At 46.0% G+C, this 17,797-nt stretch overlaps 2 protein-coding genes across 2 annotated transcripts; both read left to right on the top strand.

The window, feature by feature from the left end:
- The first annotated feature begins 283 nt into the window (after positions 1–283).
- LOC101753942 (putative nuclease HARBI1) lies at positions 284–2,053 on the top strand. The gene is made up of 4 exons (XM_022825778.1): positions 284–444; positions 612–1,121; positions 1,209–1,434; positions 1,516–2,053. Exons 2-4 carry the CDS (start codon positions 612–614, stop codon positions 1,959–1,961), a joined length of 1,182 nt encoding a protein of 393 aa, XP_022681513.1. The 5' UTR covers positions 284–444; the 3' UTR covers positions 1,962–2,053.
- A 1,571-nt stretch (positions 2,054–3,624) lies between these two features.
- On the top strand, positions 3,625–8,955 carry LOC101752988 (AT-hook motif nuclear-localized protein 10). The gene is made up of 6 exons (XM_004965295.2): positions 3,625–4,007; positions 4,124–4,739; positions 5,691–5,743; positions 7,459–7,587; positions 7,848–8,009; positions 8,332–8,955. The coding sequence occupies exons 2-6, from the start codon at positions 4,223–4,225 to the stop codon at positions 8,542–8,544; spliced, it is 1,074 nt and encodes a 357-aa protein (XP_004965352.1). The 5' UTR covers positions 3,625–4,007; positions 4,124–4,222; the 3' UTR covers positions 8,545–8,955.
- Positions 8,956–17,797: the final 8,842 nt, after the last annotated feature.

Below are 17,797 nucleotides of genomic sequence, written 5' to 3'. Positions count from 1 at the left end.
ATCCGCCCCCGACCCCTTCAGCCGCCGCGCCGCCGACCCCTTCTGCCGCCGCGCCGCCGACCCCTTCCGCCGCCGCGCCCCCGTCCCCTTCCGGCGCCGCTCCCCTGGCGTCCTTGGCGGGCACGGAGCGGAGCGGTCACGGGCCGGCGCCGGTCCCCTGTCCTCCGTGGCGGGCGGCGGCCCCTGACCGGCGCCGTCCGCTGCCGTCCGTGGCGGGCGGCGGCCCGTGACCGGCGCCGTCCGCTGCCGTCCGTGGCGGGCGGCCCCCTGACCGACGCCGCCCCCTGACCGACGCCGCCCCTGACCGACGCGGCCCCTGACCGACGCGCCGCGCCCCTAGCTTGCTGCCGCCCCTGTGAAGCTTCGCCACCGGAGCCAAGCGCCGGATCTGCCAAGCGTCGCCGCCCGTACCATCCGCCGGCGCCGCGTCTCCTTCTCTCAAAGGTTGAAACCGTGCACCACCATATTTATGTTGGTTCATATTTATTGAATTGACTTGAATGGTACTGGTTGATAGTATTATTGATTGAATTGAATAAATAGTCCAGTAGCATGACATCCTGGTTCAATTGCCTCTAAGAACAAGTGTTTCTTTTATTGTTGTATTGTAGATGGATAAGAGGACCAAGATTGTAACTTGTGCTACTACTGCATACATGTTGTTGTCAATGATGGCGGTGATTATTCAATCTAGAAAACGTAAACGATGTGCCAGAAGGGTTGGTATTACCTATGGGCCTATGGAGGCAAGGGATAGGATGAGAGTAGATTATCTAAATAATAAAATTTGGAAGGATGACACAACTTGCTTGAACATGTTAAGACTGAATAGAGGCAAGTTTTTTCGATTTTGCAATCTTTTTAGAGAACGTGGTTTGCTTCAAGATACATGTCACTTGTGTGTTGAGCAGCAGGTGGGTATGTTTCTAAATACAGTGGGACATAACCTTAGGAATAGGTTAGTTGGAACTAATTTTGATAGATCGGGGGAAACAGTTAGCCGCTATTTCAACAAAGTACTCCGTGCTATTGGAGAGCTGCGAGGGGAACTAATTAGGCCCCCGTCTTTGGACACTCCAAGCAAAATTGCAGGGGACAACAGATGGGATCCTTACTTTAAGGTGTGAGGCTTATCCCTGTTTTGTTTTGACTTTTCTATTAATCTAACATCATATGGTCCCTAATTTTTACCTTTTTGAAAAAATTAGGACTGTATTGGAGCTATTGATGGTACTCATGTGAGAGCATCTGTTCCTAAGAATATTGAGCATGCCTTTCGCGGTAGGAAATCCTTTTGCACACAAAATGTAATGGCAGCTGTAGATTTTGATCTACAGTTCACCTATGTGTTGGCTGGTTGGGAAGGGGCTGCACATGATGCTCTAGTTTTACGTGATGCTTTAGAACGTGAGAATGGCCTTCGTGTCCCACAAGGTAATAGAGTAGTAAACTCTCAACTTTTATATACACATTTCAGTCTATAGTATTATGACCAAACTGTATATCAAATGATAGGAAAATTCTACCTAGTCGATGCTGGATATGGAGCCAAACCAGGATTTTTGCCCCCCTTTCGTGGAGTTTGGTACCACTTAAACGAATGGGGAAGTAATCCAGTGCAAAATGAGAAGGAATTGTTCAACCTTAGGCACTCATCACTACGTGTCACAGTAGAGAGAGCATTTGGGGCACTAAAGAGGAGATTCAAAATTCTTGATGATGCTACACCATTCTTTCCTTTTCCAACACAAGTAGATATTGTTTGTGCTTGTTGCATTATTCACAATTGGGTCATACAAGATGGGCGTGATGAGTTCTTCACAGAGGATACTAATTGGGCAACCTACAACCATGCTTCCACACGCATTGGCCAAGCACATGAGCATGCTGCCATGGTTAATTTCAGGCAGCAAATAGCAGATCAGATGTGGGCAGACCGTCAAAACAACAATGTTAACTAATATTTGTATCAAACTTGAATTTCTTTCGGTTGTATAACATATTAAACCTTTCTTTGTTGATGTTGAATAATATTTGTATGAACATGTTCCTTGCTGAATTTTATGTAATTTGTGATGGTAATGTGTATTTTGGCTACATGTTGGTGCTGATTTTGTATTGGTCATAATGTACATTGTGGATACATGTTGGTGCTGTTTTTTAACTGGTGATAACATACATTGTGGATACATCTTGGTGCTGATTTTGGATACATTTTCGTGCTGCTTGTGTTTTTGTGTGGCAGAACCATGGAGGAAGTAGCTGAAGGGTGTGGTGGGACTAGTGGGCATGCTACGTGGACATCAGCAATGTCTGCTTTAATGCTCTCTCACCTAAATGATTTGGTGGCTGCTGGTTTGAAGACATCAAAGGGATTTAAGAAGCACCTTTTTAATGGTTGTGCTAGGGTTATCAATGAGAAGTTCACCACAAGGATCACTGGTGAGCAAGTTAAGAATCATTTGAAAACATGGCAGAAAAGGTATGCAAAGATAAATAGATTGAAGAAGTTGAGTGGTGCCCTCTTTGATGAAGAAAACTGCATGATTACACTAGATATGTGAGATTGAAATCCTGGAATGTAAGAGTGATTTCAATGAGTAGGATGTTTCTTTTGTTAAAACTTGATCATGAATTAGTGTCTAAGCTCTGAATTTATATTATGTAAGCTTCAACTTGATGGCTGATATTGTATTGCCTTGAACTTGATATATGTAAGGCTTGAACTGGCCATTGACGTTGCTCAAGATTGATGAACTTTTGGTGTATGTATGTAAGGCTTGAACTTGGTATATGTTGTTATTTTCATCCATCATTTGGAATATCTTTCTTCTTTTCAGATGATTTATATCCTATGTGTTTATAAGCAGAAAGCAAATGAGCATCAAATCCTGTTAAGAAGCCCCTGATATTATATTATTTTTAAATTAAGCAGTACCATGTTTTAATATTAACGACAATTTTTCACAAGAGAATAACAGTGCTAGAATGTGAGCAGTAGCAGGTTGATGTCTATATTGTTGATGAATTATGGCAGCTAGGGTAATCTCACCAAGAAGGTGAGCTTATTCATTGTCAAACCCTCATCCTCCAACCAAACAAGAGATGGAACCACTCCAACCCACTTTATCCCATAATCAAACAAAAAACTGGGTCCAACCCATCCCTGCAACCAAACAAGAACTAGGTTCACTCCAACCCAGAAAACTGGGTTGGCTCCAACCCAACCCGCATGGTCCCAAAACCAAACGCATAATTAGTGCCGCAGAATACAGGGTACACGTGAAAATGTAACAGCTAGGCGGAGCAATAAATAGTTTCCGAAAAATGACATGACCGCATCATGTGAACTCCACGCGGAAAAAAAAAGGTTTTCCTCGAATAAAAATAAAAAGAGACCCACACGTCAGTTCATGAGAACGCTGACCAAAAGGTAAATATCTCACGTACCAGCTTTACAGTAACCCCCTCGGTTACCCTGAAATTCGCGGTACCTGAAGTAAGAGCCTGGAAATTTTGGCAAAAGAAGGTAACCGCCGCGAATTCCGCGTATTTCCAGGGCCTCTCAAGGAAAAGCACTCGCTCCCCACTCCCTTCCCCTCTATTAATTGGGGGGCTTCGGGCATTTTCTTCTCTCCGTAGATTGCAGCAGCTTTTTTTTCCTCCATTTGGGTCAAGAAATTTGCCAGGGGCGGGGGGATTTCGAGGCGAGGATTTGAAAAAATCTGGGGAATTTGGTGGCCCCTTACCGCGGTGATCGATAATTTCTCCGCTTTATTCGAGTGTATTTTTAGGGTTTATCTTGGGTTTTTGGTTTTCTCCGCCGTATTTCGTAGGGGAAATTCGTCCCTGTGAAGATTTCGTATATTTATTTGGGGGTTTTCTTCCATGCTACGGTGAAATTCCGAATCTTGTCAGAGAAAAGAGAAGGAAAAGTGAAAACAAGAAAACAAGGGGGATTTTGTACCTCGAGGTTGTTCTTCTGGACTTCTGGTGTTCACTTGCGAGTAAGTACACTCTCTTCTGTCTCCAGTACAGTACGCTTCTTGATCTCGCCGAATTCCTCGTCGGGACACTGCGGCTTGGATTTTCCGAACTGATGGCAATCGAGCTTGCGGTCTAGGCCGGTGAATCTTGCGGGTGCTTGGCTGCCGGCGAGATCGAAAGGAGGAACCTTTTCTTTGCTGCTCTGCTCGTGCTGTGTGCTTGCGAGGGGGGAGCCATGTCGTCGTCGGCGGCGACGGGCGAAGCGGCGTACGCCGCCGGAGTGCAGAAGGGCCCGCTGCAGCCGCACGGCTCCGGGGCGCTCCTCTACAACCACAACGGCGCCGCCGTCTACAGGAAACCCGCCATTCCGCCGTTCTACCAGCAGCCGGCGGCCAGCAATGCCGCTGCGCCGGCGGCGCCCGCCCACTCCCCCGCTAGCGCTGAGCCTCTCAAGCGCAAGCGCGGGCGCCCGCGCAAGTATGGCCCCGCCGACAGCGCCGTGCCGCTGGCTGTCGTGCCCCCGTCCCCGCCACCAGTTCCTGCCCCAGCTGGTGCTGGCACTAACTCTGGCGCGTCACCCACGCTTCCTCCCGGCTTCGCTCCAAGCCCGCAGGGTGGCGCTGTGGTGAGTCCCCAGGCGTCTCCAGCGGCGGCGCCGCCGCTGCCGGCGTCAGATGCTTCATCTGCCAAGAAGAGGGGCCGGCCGCTGGGCTCCACTAACAAGAAGCAGCAGCCGCAGGCGGCAGCGCCAGGTAATGTTCTTGAGCAAGTAGCAGTAGCAAAATGGGCAAGGAGGCAATGTTGGGTTTCATCGTATTTCAATTCGGAACTTCAGATACACGTATATCCAGTGGACAGTGGTACTGCAGTATGGGCAAAAAGTGCATCAGAGTTTAGTATTTATTTATTCATTCATTCATTTTTTTGCTGTCGTGCTGGCATCAGCAGTGGCACTCAGGGGCAGTGGAGTTGTGGGCAGGGAATGGTATACTTGGTGATAATGACCTTCATGCCCTTGCTTTATATGCTTGCTAGAGATTTCTTTCAGAAAATAAATGGCAAGAATTGAACATAAATGAGCTCTGGTCCTTCCCTACTTAGGAGAAACTTAGATGAACTTTTTTTTTGAAGCAACAACTTAGATGAACTTTGTTCAGCAATCAGGATTGTTACCTAGGAGTAGACTTGAACTGGAGTCATTGGTAAAAATTTGCCCTGACATGTCTGAAAGTTTACTTCAATATTTTTACTGCTTTGCAGTAATTGTAACTATGTGGGTTATTAGCTTTTTTTCGTTTCCTGTGTGAATCTGACCTTTTATACTCTTAGATGTGATCAATCACCTATTGGCTTGCATTGATGTAATGACATTAAGGTTCAAGTTTCAGATTTGATGTACAGCAATAATGCACTATTTGTGATTACTTTACCCAGTTGGAATGAATGGAACTATTTATCCATGCTAAATCTTTTGTTAAGAGCTTTAGTAAATGATAGTTGGCGTTTGTAATTGCACCTTCCACTTTGAACTTCTCATGCATTCAATTCATTATGCAGTTATTTCTGTTCCGATCCCTCCAAAAGTGTACCTGTGGATATTTTGCTTAACACTTAATTGTAGTATCTTGAGGTTTATGCATATTAATACAGTTTGTGGCAGTATGATTAAATAGTCTTTCCTGATTTTTTTTTTGTTTTCACAGGACCAGGCTGGGCTGGATTGAAACCTCATGTTTTCACAGTCCAAGCTGGAGAGGTACACTGTCCAATGCTTTTGATGCTCCTACCTGTCCTGATGCATTCTTAGGAGTTTTTCATCTATTAATGTCAGAATCTGTGCGAGATATGTTTACTTGCATCATTTATTTATGGCATTTCAACCGTTATTGTCTGTTCTATGGCTATGTGAATTAGGCTACACAGTTTCATTGCACTATTACCAATACTGGGAACTAGGTAACTGTGCCTGTTGAGTGCCATGGGGATGAAACTCCTCTCATATATGATAAAACTCTCCCTTCTTTCTCCTCATAAAGATCTTGCCAAGTCGTCAAAATTGCTGATGTGGTGTAGAATTTAATGCCCATGAAACCCTCCATGGAACTCCCACTGAGACTGGCCTTATTAATCTGCTGATGATCTCTCTCTCTCTGTCTCTCTCTCTCTCTCTCCCCCCCCCCCCTCCCTCCCTTTATTGAGAGTTGCCCTTGTGTCTTCCACACTAGCTACTATGGTACCATAAGTTGCATCTTTTATTTATATGTTCCGTTACCTAGTACAATTATGCGTTTGTCTTGCTCTTTGTAGAAAATATTTACTCTGCCCCCGAAAATATTTTTTATGCTTGCACATGCTGCTCTGTTTTCATGTACACCATATGTCATGCCATAGCAGGGACTTGACCTATATCTTGAGTATTTCATGCTGGCAAATCATTAAATACTTAGGCTTATTCAAACAAGAATATAGTTTGTGGTCTTTGCCCGAGCTATTGAGATACTCTAGTTAGCTTTATTACTAGTCAATTTCTTTGTAAGGTTTGTGCTATTCTGTTAGAGTCTGCTAAATAAGGAGCAGAATGCTTTGCCTTCATCATTTACTTGAACTCATATTTTCTAAAGTGCAATAACGGATTTGTCTTGTGACAATCATTTAGTTTCAATCATATTGATAGTATTTTATGTTGCTTTTGTCCTATAATTTATTTATACTTTATCTTCAATTTGTTTCTACATTGTAAATTTCATATTTATTTTTTTCCTTGCTTGAAGCTCCTTTTTGTTGCCCTCATTTTACATGTGTTTTTTTCATGAGAACTTAGTGCGGTCATACATATTTTTGTTTCTGTATTATGTGGGTCAGCATTAGGTATTGGCTTGACTGTATTGGCTTGCCAAGAAATTACTAACAGATAAGGAAGTTATTGAGAGCGAGTAGATTCCTTTGAAGATATTTGCCTATCTGTTATCTGCTTATTTTTAAATATGAAACTGCTCTCTATTTATGAAGACATAATAAAGGGCAGGCAAGAAGCCGAATTATGAGGACATCTTGGCTCACAACCATCTCTCTTCACCACCCTTCCCATAGTGAGCCGTTGTTAGGGACCTTATCCTCTGCCGTAGTCTCCAACTCTGATTTTTCCCTCAAATACTTAGGAGAGCTGCATATCATTTCATTATAGAAGAAACAAGATGAAAACAAATAGACTCAACACAACACCACATGTCATAAAAGTTTACAACATGTGCGCTGCGCACTACTGGACCAAGAAACGATGACTGACCTAAAACAACCACAGAATCTAGGCAGTGGCCGAGAATTCCTACACTGTTTACACCCTTAACTCCAACCTAGCCCGTAACAGAATGCTTCACATGTTCCTCAGCCCTTTACTTTTCCAATTTTTCTTTTCATTTTGTCATATTGTTCTTCCCTGGTAACCTTCTAAAGAAGAATTCATTATTTCAGGATATAGCATCAAGAGCAATGTCATTTTCTGGGAATGGATGGGCAGTTTGTATCCTCACAGCCAATGGTGCTGTATCCAATGTGACCCTGCGTCAAGGAGATTCTTCTGGTGGAACAGTAACTTACGAGGTTTGTAGATTCTTCTAACTTCATCTCTGTTCAGTTTAAATATCCTTCTGGTATATCTTTAAAACTGTATCCCAGTTATGCCACCAGAATTTACTGAGATAGAAAGAAAAGTACAATGCATGGAACATAGGAGAGGAAGGGAATGTAATTATTTTCATTACCACACATCTCTAGAAGGGCCACATTGTTTTGCAGTTCTGGAAGCAATTAACTTACAGACTTGCATTGATTTTTCACGGTTTCTTGTGTCCAATATGCAGGGACGTTTTGAGATTCTCTCTTTAGCTGGTTCATATCTGCTGTCAGAATGTGCTGGGATGAGCAGTCGAACAGGTGGACTTAGTGCTTCTCTTGCTGGTCCTGATGGGCGTGTTTTAGGTGGTGCAGTAGCAGGACCTCTAACTGCAGCTTCGCCAGTTCAGGTTGCCCTTTTTCTCTGGCTGCACATGCTTAGATAGCTCTAATTAAGATCTTTACAAAGTACAATTATCTCCCATGTTTCCAAACCTTCGTCTGCTTGTTTTTGAAAGTCATTCTCTGCTTCGTCACAAATAACTTCCTCTGAAATACTATCATCTCTACCACACAATTTCATAAAAGGAAAATGGTTTCATGTATGGTTTCCTTTTTTCCACTTTTGCAATTGGCCTTATTGTATAGCTGTTTTTTTGTGGTCACTCCATGAAGATTGAGAACCTTTTTAAGTCTCCTAATGGATTGTGATTTTGTTATCCTGCTGTTCAGGTGGTCATTGGAAGCTTTCTGGCTGGTGGGAAATTGGAGCTGGACCCTGGATCAGCACCTGAGAAACCTATTTTCGGTGGGTTTCCTACTGCTAGCAGTCCTCCGTCCAGGGGTACTGAATCCTCTGGTGGGCATGGAAGCCCGCCAAATGCTGCTGGCTCGTTCAACACCTGCAGTCAACCAGGCTTTCCTAACTTCCCTCAATGGAGATGAGCTTAGCTGTTGCTGTCCGCCTGACCAAGCTGTGGGGACTAGGCTTCGTTGCTGTGTTAGGTACTCCCGAAGGAACTGATGGTTTTCAGGCCTCAATGTAGATCGTTGTCATGTAATGTGCCATTTGGTTAGGTTTATGCTTATCGATCCTTTTTCTGTATTTCTAACTGGTTACAATGAAGTGTTAGCTTCTTGTTTCTCTTGATGTGCTACAACATAGAGTTGCACCAAGGTGATCGTAACATAATGTTAATTAGATGGGTTTTTTTTTTGTCAAATTCCTTTTCTCAAATCCATAGTCTTATTTCTTTATTTTAGGGCAATCCATAGTATTATTTGTGTTCTGACTTCTGAGTGTTGTCTTATTGTGCTAACGAAATGTTGGAAGTATAGTTTTCAACTTTTGGTTTATACCATGTACCGACCAAGGATAAAAGAAACACTGGTGTCCCAGTTACCGGTCGTTACCGTCTACTCTACACAAGTACACAGGCAAACAATATTGGCCTACAGAGGCAAGTACCAATAGTGGTCAGAAGATATTCATTCGAAACCTGAGGTTTTGGGTTTATGTCTCAACTAACGATTATTCGCAGCTTGTTTCTGTAAACTAGTGAGATGATAGTCACATGTCGAAGATCAGAATTTACGTCCCAATTTCGTGTTCCATCTTGGCAATGTATGTGTATCAAACAATAATTGTGTTTTCCGTGAGACAATAGAATCAGTACCCGCAAGGACTGGCGGTTGTTCTGATTTCTGAATGTCTTGATAAGAAATTGGTTACACCAGAAATGACAGATGTACTCATATACTCCCTTTTTGAAAAAATGCACTACCAGAGCTAAATAGATCCACGCCACGCCATTATCGCACATTCGGGGTTCGGATACGGGATTATCCTCACCATCTTCCTCGCTCTCCATGCTGCCGGTGCGGTGCTTCCGAATCTAGGGGAGTGATTGGTCGAGGGGACCTGGCGGAGGAGCAGAACCAGGCGGAGCGTAGCCGTTGGTTGCTTGTATTGCTCGGGCAGCATGCTTTGTATTGTTGGTTGTCTTATTTTCTGAGCTGGATTACATCATTGCTTGCGAATGCACCTTACTGGTCCAAACCCCTCTTTTGTACCAGTTGTACAACCGGTATTGCTATTTCGGTACTAAACGGAAACCTTTAGTACCGGGTCAAATAACCGGTACTAAAGGGGAGCCTACCGGTACTAACTTGGGGACCCTCCCTGGCCGCCCCCCGCGTTACCGTCGGCCGCCCTTCCTCCTCGTCCCCGCTGGCCTCCCTTCCTCCTCATCAACCAAGCCTAGTCCCGACCCTCGTCCCCGCCGCCCTTGCGTCACCGCCGGTCGCCCTTCGTCTTCATCACTACAGGCCGCCCTGGTCTCGGCCCTCGTCCTTGTCATCCCCGCATCACCGCTGGCCGCCCTTCATCTTCATCACCCTGGCCGCCCTTCCTACTCATCGACCGAGCCTGGTCCCGGCCCTCGTCCCCGCTGCCTCACCTCCCCCGCGACCCCCTCGCGCAGCCGGCCGCCCTTGCGATGCGCTCTGCTAGCCCCCTCGCACCACCGGCCACCGTTGCCCAGAGAGGTAGAGAAAGAGAGAGAGGTGAGGCCACACACCCGTCCTGCCGTGCCGCCACCCCTTAGATCTCGCCGCCCTCGGCGCACCTCCGTGCTCTCCCACCGCGCTAGCTTGCAGATCCGCGCCGTGCTGCAGATCCCGCTGCTCCACGCGCCATCGCCTACTGCTGCTCCACGCACCGTCGCCCGCTGCAGCTCCCCGTGCCGTCACCCGCCACTCTGCCTCTACGCTCCCCCACCGCCGTGCTGTCGCCTCACCTCGCCCCGCCGCCGCTCCTCACTGGCATCGCTGTGAGGGGCATGCAGAGGGGAGAGGGGAGGGGCAGCCGTGAGGGCAGGGGAGGGGCACCTGGAATGGGATCTGGTGAGGAGCGGACTGAGGGAAGAAGGGACTGGGGGAAGAGAAGGGACTGGGGAAGAAGGGAGAGAGAGGGAGGCCATTCGGGAGAAATTAAAGAGGGAGAGTCACGAGCGGATGGAGAGGAGCTAACGCGTGCGGACTTCAATCCAGTAAAGATCAAATTTTGGATCCCCACCCACTAATTAGTATCGGGTGAAGCCTCCACCCGGTACTAAAGGCTCTTAGGCAAATTAGTACTAGTTGGAGGTTTCAATCAGTACTAATTTATAACCTTTAGTACCAGGTGAAACCTCCACCCCGGTACTAAAGGGGGTCATAGGGGGCTCCTCGAGGACTAGCCGTTAGGTCCGGTACTAATGCTCACATTAGTACCAGGCCAATACACAATCGGTACTGAGCCTCGGGACGAATGCTCAGTTGTCCAATAGTGCATGGAAATAGCCTACCAGGCCTATTATGAGAAATGGAATTCATTTTCGTCACCATGGAGCTAGGTTGGGGAAGTCCCCTTTGCACCCGCAGAGCAAGGCCCAACTCCTAGCCAAACAACATGTTCTTGCATCGTGTGGGCCTGGTTGGGCCAAATACACTCAATCAGTCACACCATGGGCTCTTCCACTTGCCAGTTGCTGATTTTTTTTATTTTTATTTTTTTTTGATTTTGCACAAATATATAGTCGGATGAAAAAATTGCATATCTAGGCTATTGCCAGCCCAGTAGCCGGCGATAAGGCCTTACTGCCGCCTCAGTCGGTGGTAAGGCCCCTCCGCCCACCGGTCAGCAAGCGCTGTAACTGTCGTGCATGATTCCAGGCACCGTCGCCAGCCCAGGCGACGGTAAGGGCCTTACTGCCGCCTCAGCCAGCGATAAGGCCCTTTCCGCCGCCTGGGCCGGCAACAGTCGCCACCTATAAAAGCCGCCCACGCCCCTCCCCTTCCCCCGCACCAGTGCAACCGAGCGCCAGGCAGCGCGAGCCAGAGAAGAGAAAGAGGAAAGGAGGGAAGAAAAAAAAGAAAGAGAGGAGAGGAGGAGGAGGGAAGAAAAAAAAGAAAGAAAGGAGGAGGAGGAGGAGGAGGAGGGGGAAGAGGGAAGGAATTTCTTCCATCTTTCTCAGGTAATCTTTTTAATCTCGTAGTTTAGTTAAGTATAGTATAGTATAGTTTAGTTTAGTTTAGCTTAGCTCAGATCTAGATTTCGAAATATTAGTGGATCTGAGATTTAGAAATATTAGTAGATCTAGATTTAGAAATAATAGTGGATCTAGATCCAGACTTAGAAACCTTTAGCTGTATTTAGATATAGAAAAATGTAGCTTAGTTAGTATAACTGATTTAGCTCATACAGTAAAATAGAGTTAGCATTATTAGATTTATTTGTTATGATAAATGCCTATGATAAATGTAGTTAGTAAATTCTGATAGGTATTACATTGTAGTTTTTAGGTAACAATATTAGATTTGTTTGTTCTGGTAAATGACTATGATAAACCTAGTTAGTAAATTATGATTTTTTGGTTAGGTATTCGAATATAGTTTTTTGGTAACAATATTAGATTTGTTTGTTCTGGTAAATCACTGTGATAAATGTAGTTAGTAAATTATGATTTTTTTGTTAGGTTTTACAATATAGTTTTTCGGTAACATTATTAGATTTATTTGTTGTGGTGCATGCCTATGATAAAGTTAGTTAGTAAGCTTGGTTTAGGGTTACATAGTTGTTTGTTTATTCAATTGAGGTCGTTATTGTAGTTAACTTATCTACAGTGCTAAGATTAATTTGGACTGCCCGTTTCATGTATGTTGCCAGGCATGTCGGATAGTGTAAATATTCAAGTGTACTATAGGCTGAGGGAGGCTAGATATGGTCCAGAAGGGGTAGATTTGAGTGGATTTTCCTGTTTCACCAAGTGTGTTCCAAGAGCAAGAGAGAGAACTTGGGGGATATGCAAGTGGCTTTGTAGGGCCTTAAGTGTTGACAGAGATCAAACGGATGTGTCTGTGAGGGTTGTAGTGAAAAGACGGCCCGACATAAACTTTTGGGAGTTGGTTCCGCTTGAAGGAACTCCGAACTATCGGGCTTACATAAATGGTTGCACGAGAAGAGATTTACCAATCATATGGTATGTCCAATTTTTCATGAATGGTGGACCTAGCACTCATATTGAAGAATAAGTTGGAGGTGATGAAGTTGAAGCAGAAGAAGATGTGCAGAGTAATGCGGGTGGAAACAAAAAACTTGATTACGAAGAACAAGAAGGTGGAGATGCAGAACATGATGTTGCATCGCGGGAACCAAATGGAGAGGCTGATGAGGGGGAAGAAATTCCTGAGTTAGTAGAGCAGATGGAGATGGAAGGAGGGGAGGCTTATCTTCGCTATGCTATCGGGATATGGCGTATTGGAGGATGAGGAGGCCAGTAGTCTATGACATCCACGTCGAGGACTACGTGGTTCACCGTGTGATGAGGCAGTTCGGCCTGTACCAGCACTCCCCGCTTCCGACAACGTCAGCCGTTCCGACTTTCGTTCACAGGTACAATCCAGCATTTTCATTCTTCTTGCATTAAGAATTTTTCATTTATGTAACTCGTGTAACGATGGTTCCATTAGGGCTAGCCATTAGGGTGGTGGTGGTGGGCCTAGAGTCCTATGGGCTCCAAGGATGGTTCACTGGGTCGCCCTATGGGCGACCGCACAAGACGAGGTGGTCCAGAAGGCCCGGACACATGACGCCGACGCTTTCCTAGCGTACCTTCGTTGGTTCTTACCGAGGACCAGGACACGGGTCTTGTTCGTACCGGCCGAGCTACCGACGGAGACCGCTCCAGTCATGCAGACGTACCCTCACGCGAGAGACATCAACTATGACCGCGCGGTAAGCTATTCTAATTTTTGTTGTTACTAAACTTGCATCATTTGGTGTGACTAACTTCAAATTTTTTCGCTCCCCAACAGTTCGACATTATTGGGGATTTGGACAAGCAGCTAACGTACGATATCGAGCACTTTGACGTGCTGAATGCCCTTCAGCACCGTTCGCTGCTTATGAGGGCCAGAGACGTCTGCAGGAGGTTTATCAGTGCCGTCAGCTGCCGTGGCGGGCACGGGGACGTCTTCCTTCCACCACGAGGTCCCTACCCCCGTGCGTCCTCTCCAGCTCCTACTCAGCAGGCTGGTACGTGCTCGCACCCACCCGTTCGTCCGCCAGCAGCTGGGACGTCCTACGCCACACCACCACCACCACCGTCGTAGCATGCTATAGCAGGTCCATCCACCGTTCTGCAGAACGTTCCGCGGAACGTCTTGCTACTTGCCCCGTAGATGCAATCCGCATGGTCCTCTTGTCCCTGGATGTATGACCGGCAGCAGACCAGAGCAGCGCAGCGGGCAGCGAGGTGTGGTCATGGTGCCGACGAGCCTCGTTTCAAGCGAGGATGCATTTAGTGCGTAGGATAACTTGCTATTTTTTATCATTTGTAGGATTACGATGTGTACGATTACCTTTATGTGCGAGGACTGCTCTATCTAAATAAGAAGTTAAATACTTTTCATTGTTCGCGTGCGTTCACTATACAAGTCTAAACATTTCCCAATTAAGAATTAAAAGCACACAATTAAAATAATCGATCACTAGGAATGAAAATTGTGCGGCAAATAATGGAATACATGACCTAAGCACAACACAATGAAAGGTCCAATAGTACACAACATTATCCATGAATAAACCATGGACACACAACGAAAGGTCCAACCGCACACAACGGAGTACTAGCCAATAACAGAGCCTACTGAGTACAATGAGACAAGTTTCCCTTCCTCAGGGCATCGGGGTTCTCCTCGATCGCTACTTTCTCTCGGCGTGCACGCTCAAGCTTCCTCTCCCTCTCCTCCCCCCCGCAGCAAGACGCCTCCTTTCCTCCTCTTCCTTGTGCTCCTTCTCTGCAGCCTCCTCTCTGAGCCTCTTCTCCATCCTCTCCTTGTTCTCTGCCGCCCAACGCAACATGTACTGCATCTCCTTCTTGTCCTCAGGTTTGATCTTAGTGTCAATCAATTGCTCAAAATCACATAACGGTGGAGGGGTCTGCAGCAAACGGAATAGTTACAAAACAAAAAAAATACGCAGGATGTCATAGGACAGTAAAAAAATTAACAAACAACATCGATTACTCACCATCTTGTTGATCCGGCGCTGACGAAGCGTAGGCTCAAATTAAAAGTTGGAACACATCCAATACCTCTGCCTATACGTGTCTTCTTCATCAGACTTGGCTACCTTGCAAGGATCGCCGCAAAAGCACATGGGTACTGGAACACCACTAGGCAGAGGCAAAGGGTCGAAGGCATTTCCGGTCAACAGAACACCACTCCACCTTTACCATTTTCATTGTAAGAACTGGAAGCAACTAAGATTAAATCATACGACTAGCAGTTAACATAATAACGTGCACTGAGATTACCTTGATTTTCTAGCTTTTCCACGCTTTGGCATCCTACGGTTGTATAATAAAAATATTTAAATTTCATGAAACTATATTACTAAATACTTCTAGATCTAAATACTAAACTATGAACTAAAAACCGAATCTACTATACTAACTAAGGTACATTTTTAACCTATAAAAGCACACAACATATTTGTAGATCTAAATACTAAACTATGAACTAAATACTGAATCTACTGTACAAACTAAGCTAGATTTTTAGCATCTGAAAGAACAAGATATTTCTAGATCTACTATACTACGACATTGAAAAACTTACCTGATGACTAGGAGGCTTCTTCCCCTTCTTTCCTCTCTTTCTTTCTTCCTTCCCTTCCTTCTCTCCCTCTCTAGTTCTCCTCTAAAAAACAACAGGTCTGGCTCAAGAGTTGGGAGGCTTGAGGCCTGGCTGCGGGGGGTGGGGGGAGGGGTGGGGGGTGGTTATAGGGGGGACCCCCGCCGGCCCAGGCGGCGGTAAGGGGTCTTATTGCCGGCCCAGGCGGCATCAGGACCCTTACCGCCCACGCGCTAGTCGTACCGCAGCGGTGCAGGAGGCGAGGTCCTTATCGCTGGCCCAGGGCCTTAGCGTCGGCCCAAGCGGCAGTAAGGACACGCGTCTGTGGTGTCGGCGATAAGGCCTAGATTTGCAATTTTTTCATCCAACTATATATTTCTGCAAAATCGAAAAAAAATATATAAAAAAGTTTCCCAGTTGCCACTACCAGCCCAACGTGTACACTGAGCTCGTCAATGTGGTTATGAATCGTGATGCTAGCTGGCAATAGTCCAGGCTGTAGCCAAGGCAAATGTACGTGCTACCAGCCAAGGCTCCGTATACCTATGGAAACCTTCTTATTGCAGTTCGCTACTAAGCCTCCATGTTTGGGGTGGTGGTGATGATTAGTGCGGTTGAAGTGTTGTATGTTATATCTCTATACGATGCCTTCATCGAATATGTACTTTTCCCAAGTTTAGTTGTTAAAGGCTCATATCCTACCGACATTGAGCTTTCTAGAGCTCCTCCAAAGGTCGCCATCACTGCTAAGCTCTTTCAACATTAGATCCATCCATGGTAGGTCAAGGTCGGCGAGCTTCACGCCAATAATGCCATGTATATAGTGCACCGCCAAAGATGCAAAGGTCGACACAGGTGTGAGATTTTGCAAGGATAGATAAGAGAATGGAACACATGCCTGTCTTTAGGGACTGTTTGGGACTGCTCCGCTCTAGAAAAAAACTCCACTCCACCAACTCCATAAAACTTCCTACCAAACACGTCCAGCTCTACAAACTTCAGCTCCAAAAAAAACGTGGAGTAGGGGTTAGATCCATATTTTTCCCGAAAACTCTAGTTTCAGACCTCCTCGTGGAGTTGGGGGGTAATTACCCACCATGCCACCGGTTACACACGATACCGATTTGCAAAACAAAACAGTCGCTCCCCTTTTTCAGGGATACATCCCCAATACCCGCAAGGAAGGAAGAAGTCAGACTTCTACTAGGATTCCTCTGTAATCCTACTAGAATTCCCCGTGTAATCCTAGGACTCATCCTGTGTAATTCTACTAGGACTTCTTCTTGTAATCCGACTAGTACTCTGCCCCCTAGAGTATATAAAGGAGGGCAGGGGTACCTAGCTCGGCAGGTCTCACCTCAACACCCAAGCGCAGGGCACAATATACGGGCACCCCCAAACAGGACGTAGGGTATTACGCTACTCCGGCGGCCCAAACCTATCTAAATCCGTGTCTCGTGTAACATGCTAACTACTCGGGAAGAGTATAACCGAATCAAGAGCTTGACTCGCAACTTTCATATTGATCACTGAACAAATTTCAGTAGTTTCAATATTCAAAAATGCTACATAATGTACGCATCTTTTCTTTCAGGCCAATCTTTGGCGACGACGCTCGTCGTGATGCTAAGCGTGCCTTCAGAGGCACAGACTAGTTCCCGAACTCGGGGGCTAAGCACCAATCACTACTCAGAATATCTCCAGTGGCTCAGCTAGCTCTTAGGCTTGGGGGCTAAGTGCCAATAACTACTCAACATGGCTCCTACGGCTCACCTGACACATAAGCTCGGGGCTGGATGCCGCAAAAACTACTCGGATGATAACTTGAGTGAAAATTCAGGACCCTTGAGTTGATTTTTCAATCAAGTCAAGGCTCGAGGGCTGATAAGCTACACCCAAGACTTTTTTCAAGCTGAAAGAAGAAGATTCAAGATTTTGACCCTCAGCCTGATTCTACGATTCAACCTAAGGCTCAGGGACTACTCCATATGGAGTGCGACTTTCGCCGCCCTCCATACATGAAGACTACAATATCATGTTGATCAAGACTTTGAGCACACCATAGCCTCATGGTGGCTTTGAGAAGCATTGAAAGATTCAGCTTGACAAAGTACTCGAAGAGCACCAAGACTACTCGGCGAATATCTCAAGACTACTCGAAGACTACTGCATTCGACCATGAAGCGCTTGGGGGCTTGTCGGGGATACATCCCCAATACCTGCAAGGAAGGAAGAAGTCAGACTTCTACTAGGATTCCCCTGTAATCCTACTAGGATTCCCCGTGTAATCCTACTAGGACTCATCCCGTGTAATCCTACTAGGACTCCTCCTTATAATTCGACTAGTACTCTGCCCCCTGGAGTATATAAAGGAGGGCAGGGGTACCTAGCTTGGCAGGTCACACCTCAACACCCAAGCGTAGGGCGCAATATATGGGCACCCCCAAACAGGATGTAGGGTATTACGCTACTCCGGCGGCCTGAACCTGTCTAAATCCGTGTCTCGTGTCCTCGCTTTTAC

Source organism: Setaria italica, chromosome IV (assembly GCF_000263155.2).
Source record: "Setaria italica strain Yugu1 chromosome IV, Setaria_italica_v2.0, whole genome shotgun sequence".
NCBI lineage: Eukaryota > Viridiplantae > Streptophyta > Magnoliopsida > Poales > Poaceae > Setaria > Setaria italica.
The sequence above is the reverse complement of the archived record's forward strand: the minus strand, read 5'-3'. Positions and strand labels throughout refer to the sequence as shown.

Coding starts and splice junctions, on each gene's coding strand:
- LOC101753942 (XM_022825778.1), top strand. CDS start 612: ATGGATAAGAGGACCAAGATTGTAACTTGTGCTACTACTGCATACATG. Junction 1,122..1,208: donor GATGGGATCCTTACTTTAAG/GTGTGAGGCTTA, acceptor TGAAAAAATTAG/GACTGTATTGGAGCTATTGA. Junction 1,435..1,515: donor TGGCCTTCGTGTCCCACAAG/GTAATAGAGTAG, acceptor ATCAAATGATAG/GAAAATTCTACCTAGTCGAT.
- LOC101752988 (XM_004965295.2), top strand. CDS start 4,223: ATGTCGTCGTCGGCGGCGACGGGCGAAGCGGCGTACGCCGCCGGAGTG. Junction 5,744..7,458: donor TCACAGTCCAAGCTGGAGAG/GTACACTGTCCA, acceptor TCATTATTTCAG/GATATAGCATCAAGAGCAAT. Junction 8,010..8,331: donor CTGCAGCTTCGCCAGTTCAG/GTTGCCCTTTTT, acceptor CCTGCTGTTCAG/GTGGTCATTGGAAGCTTTCT.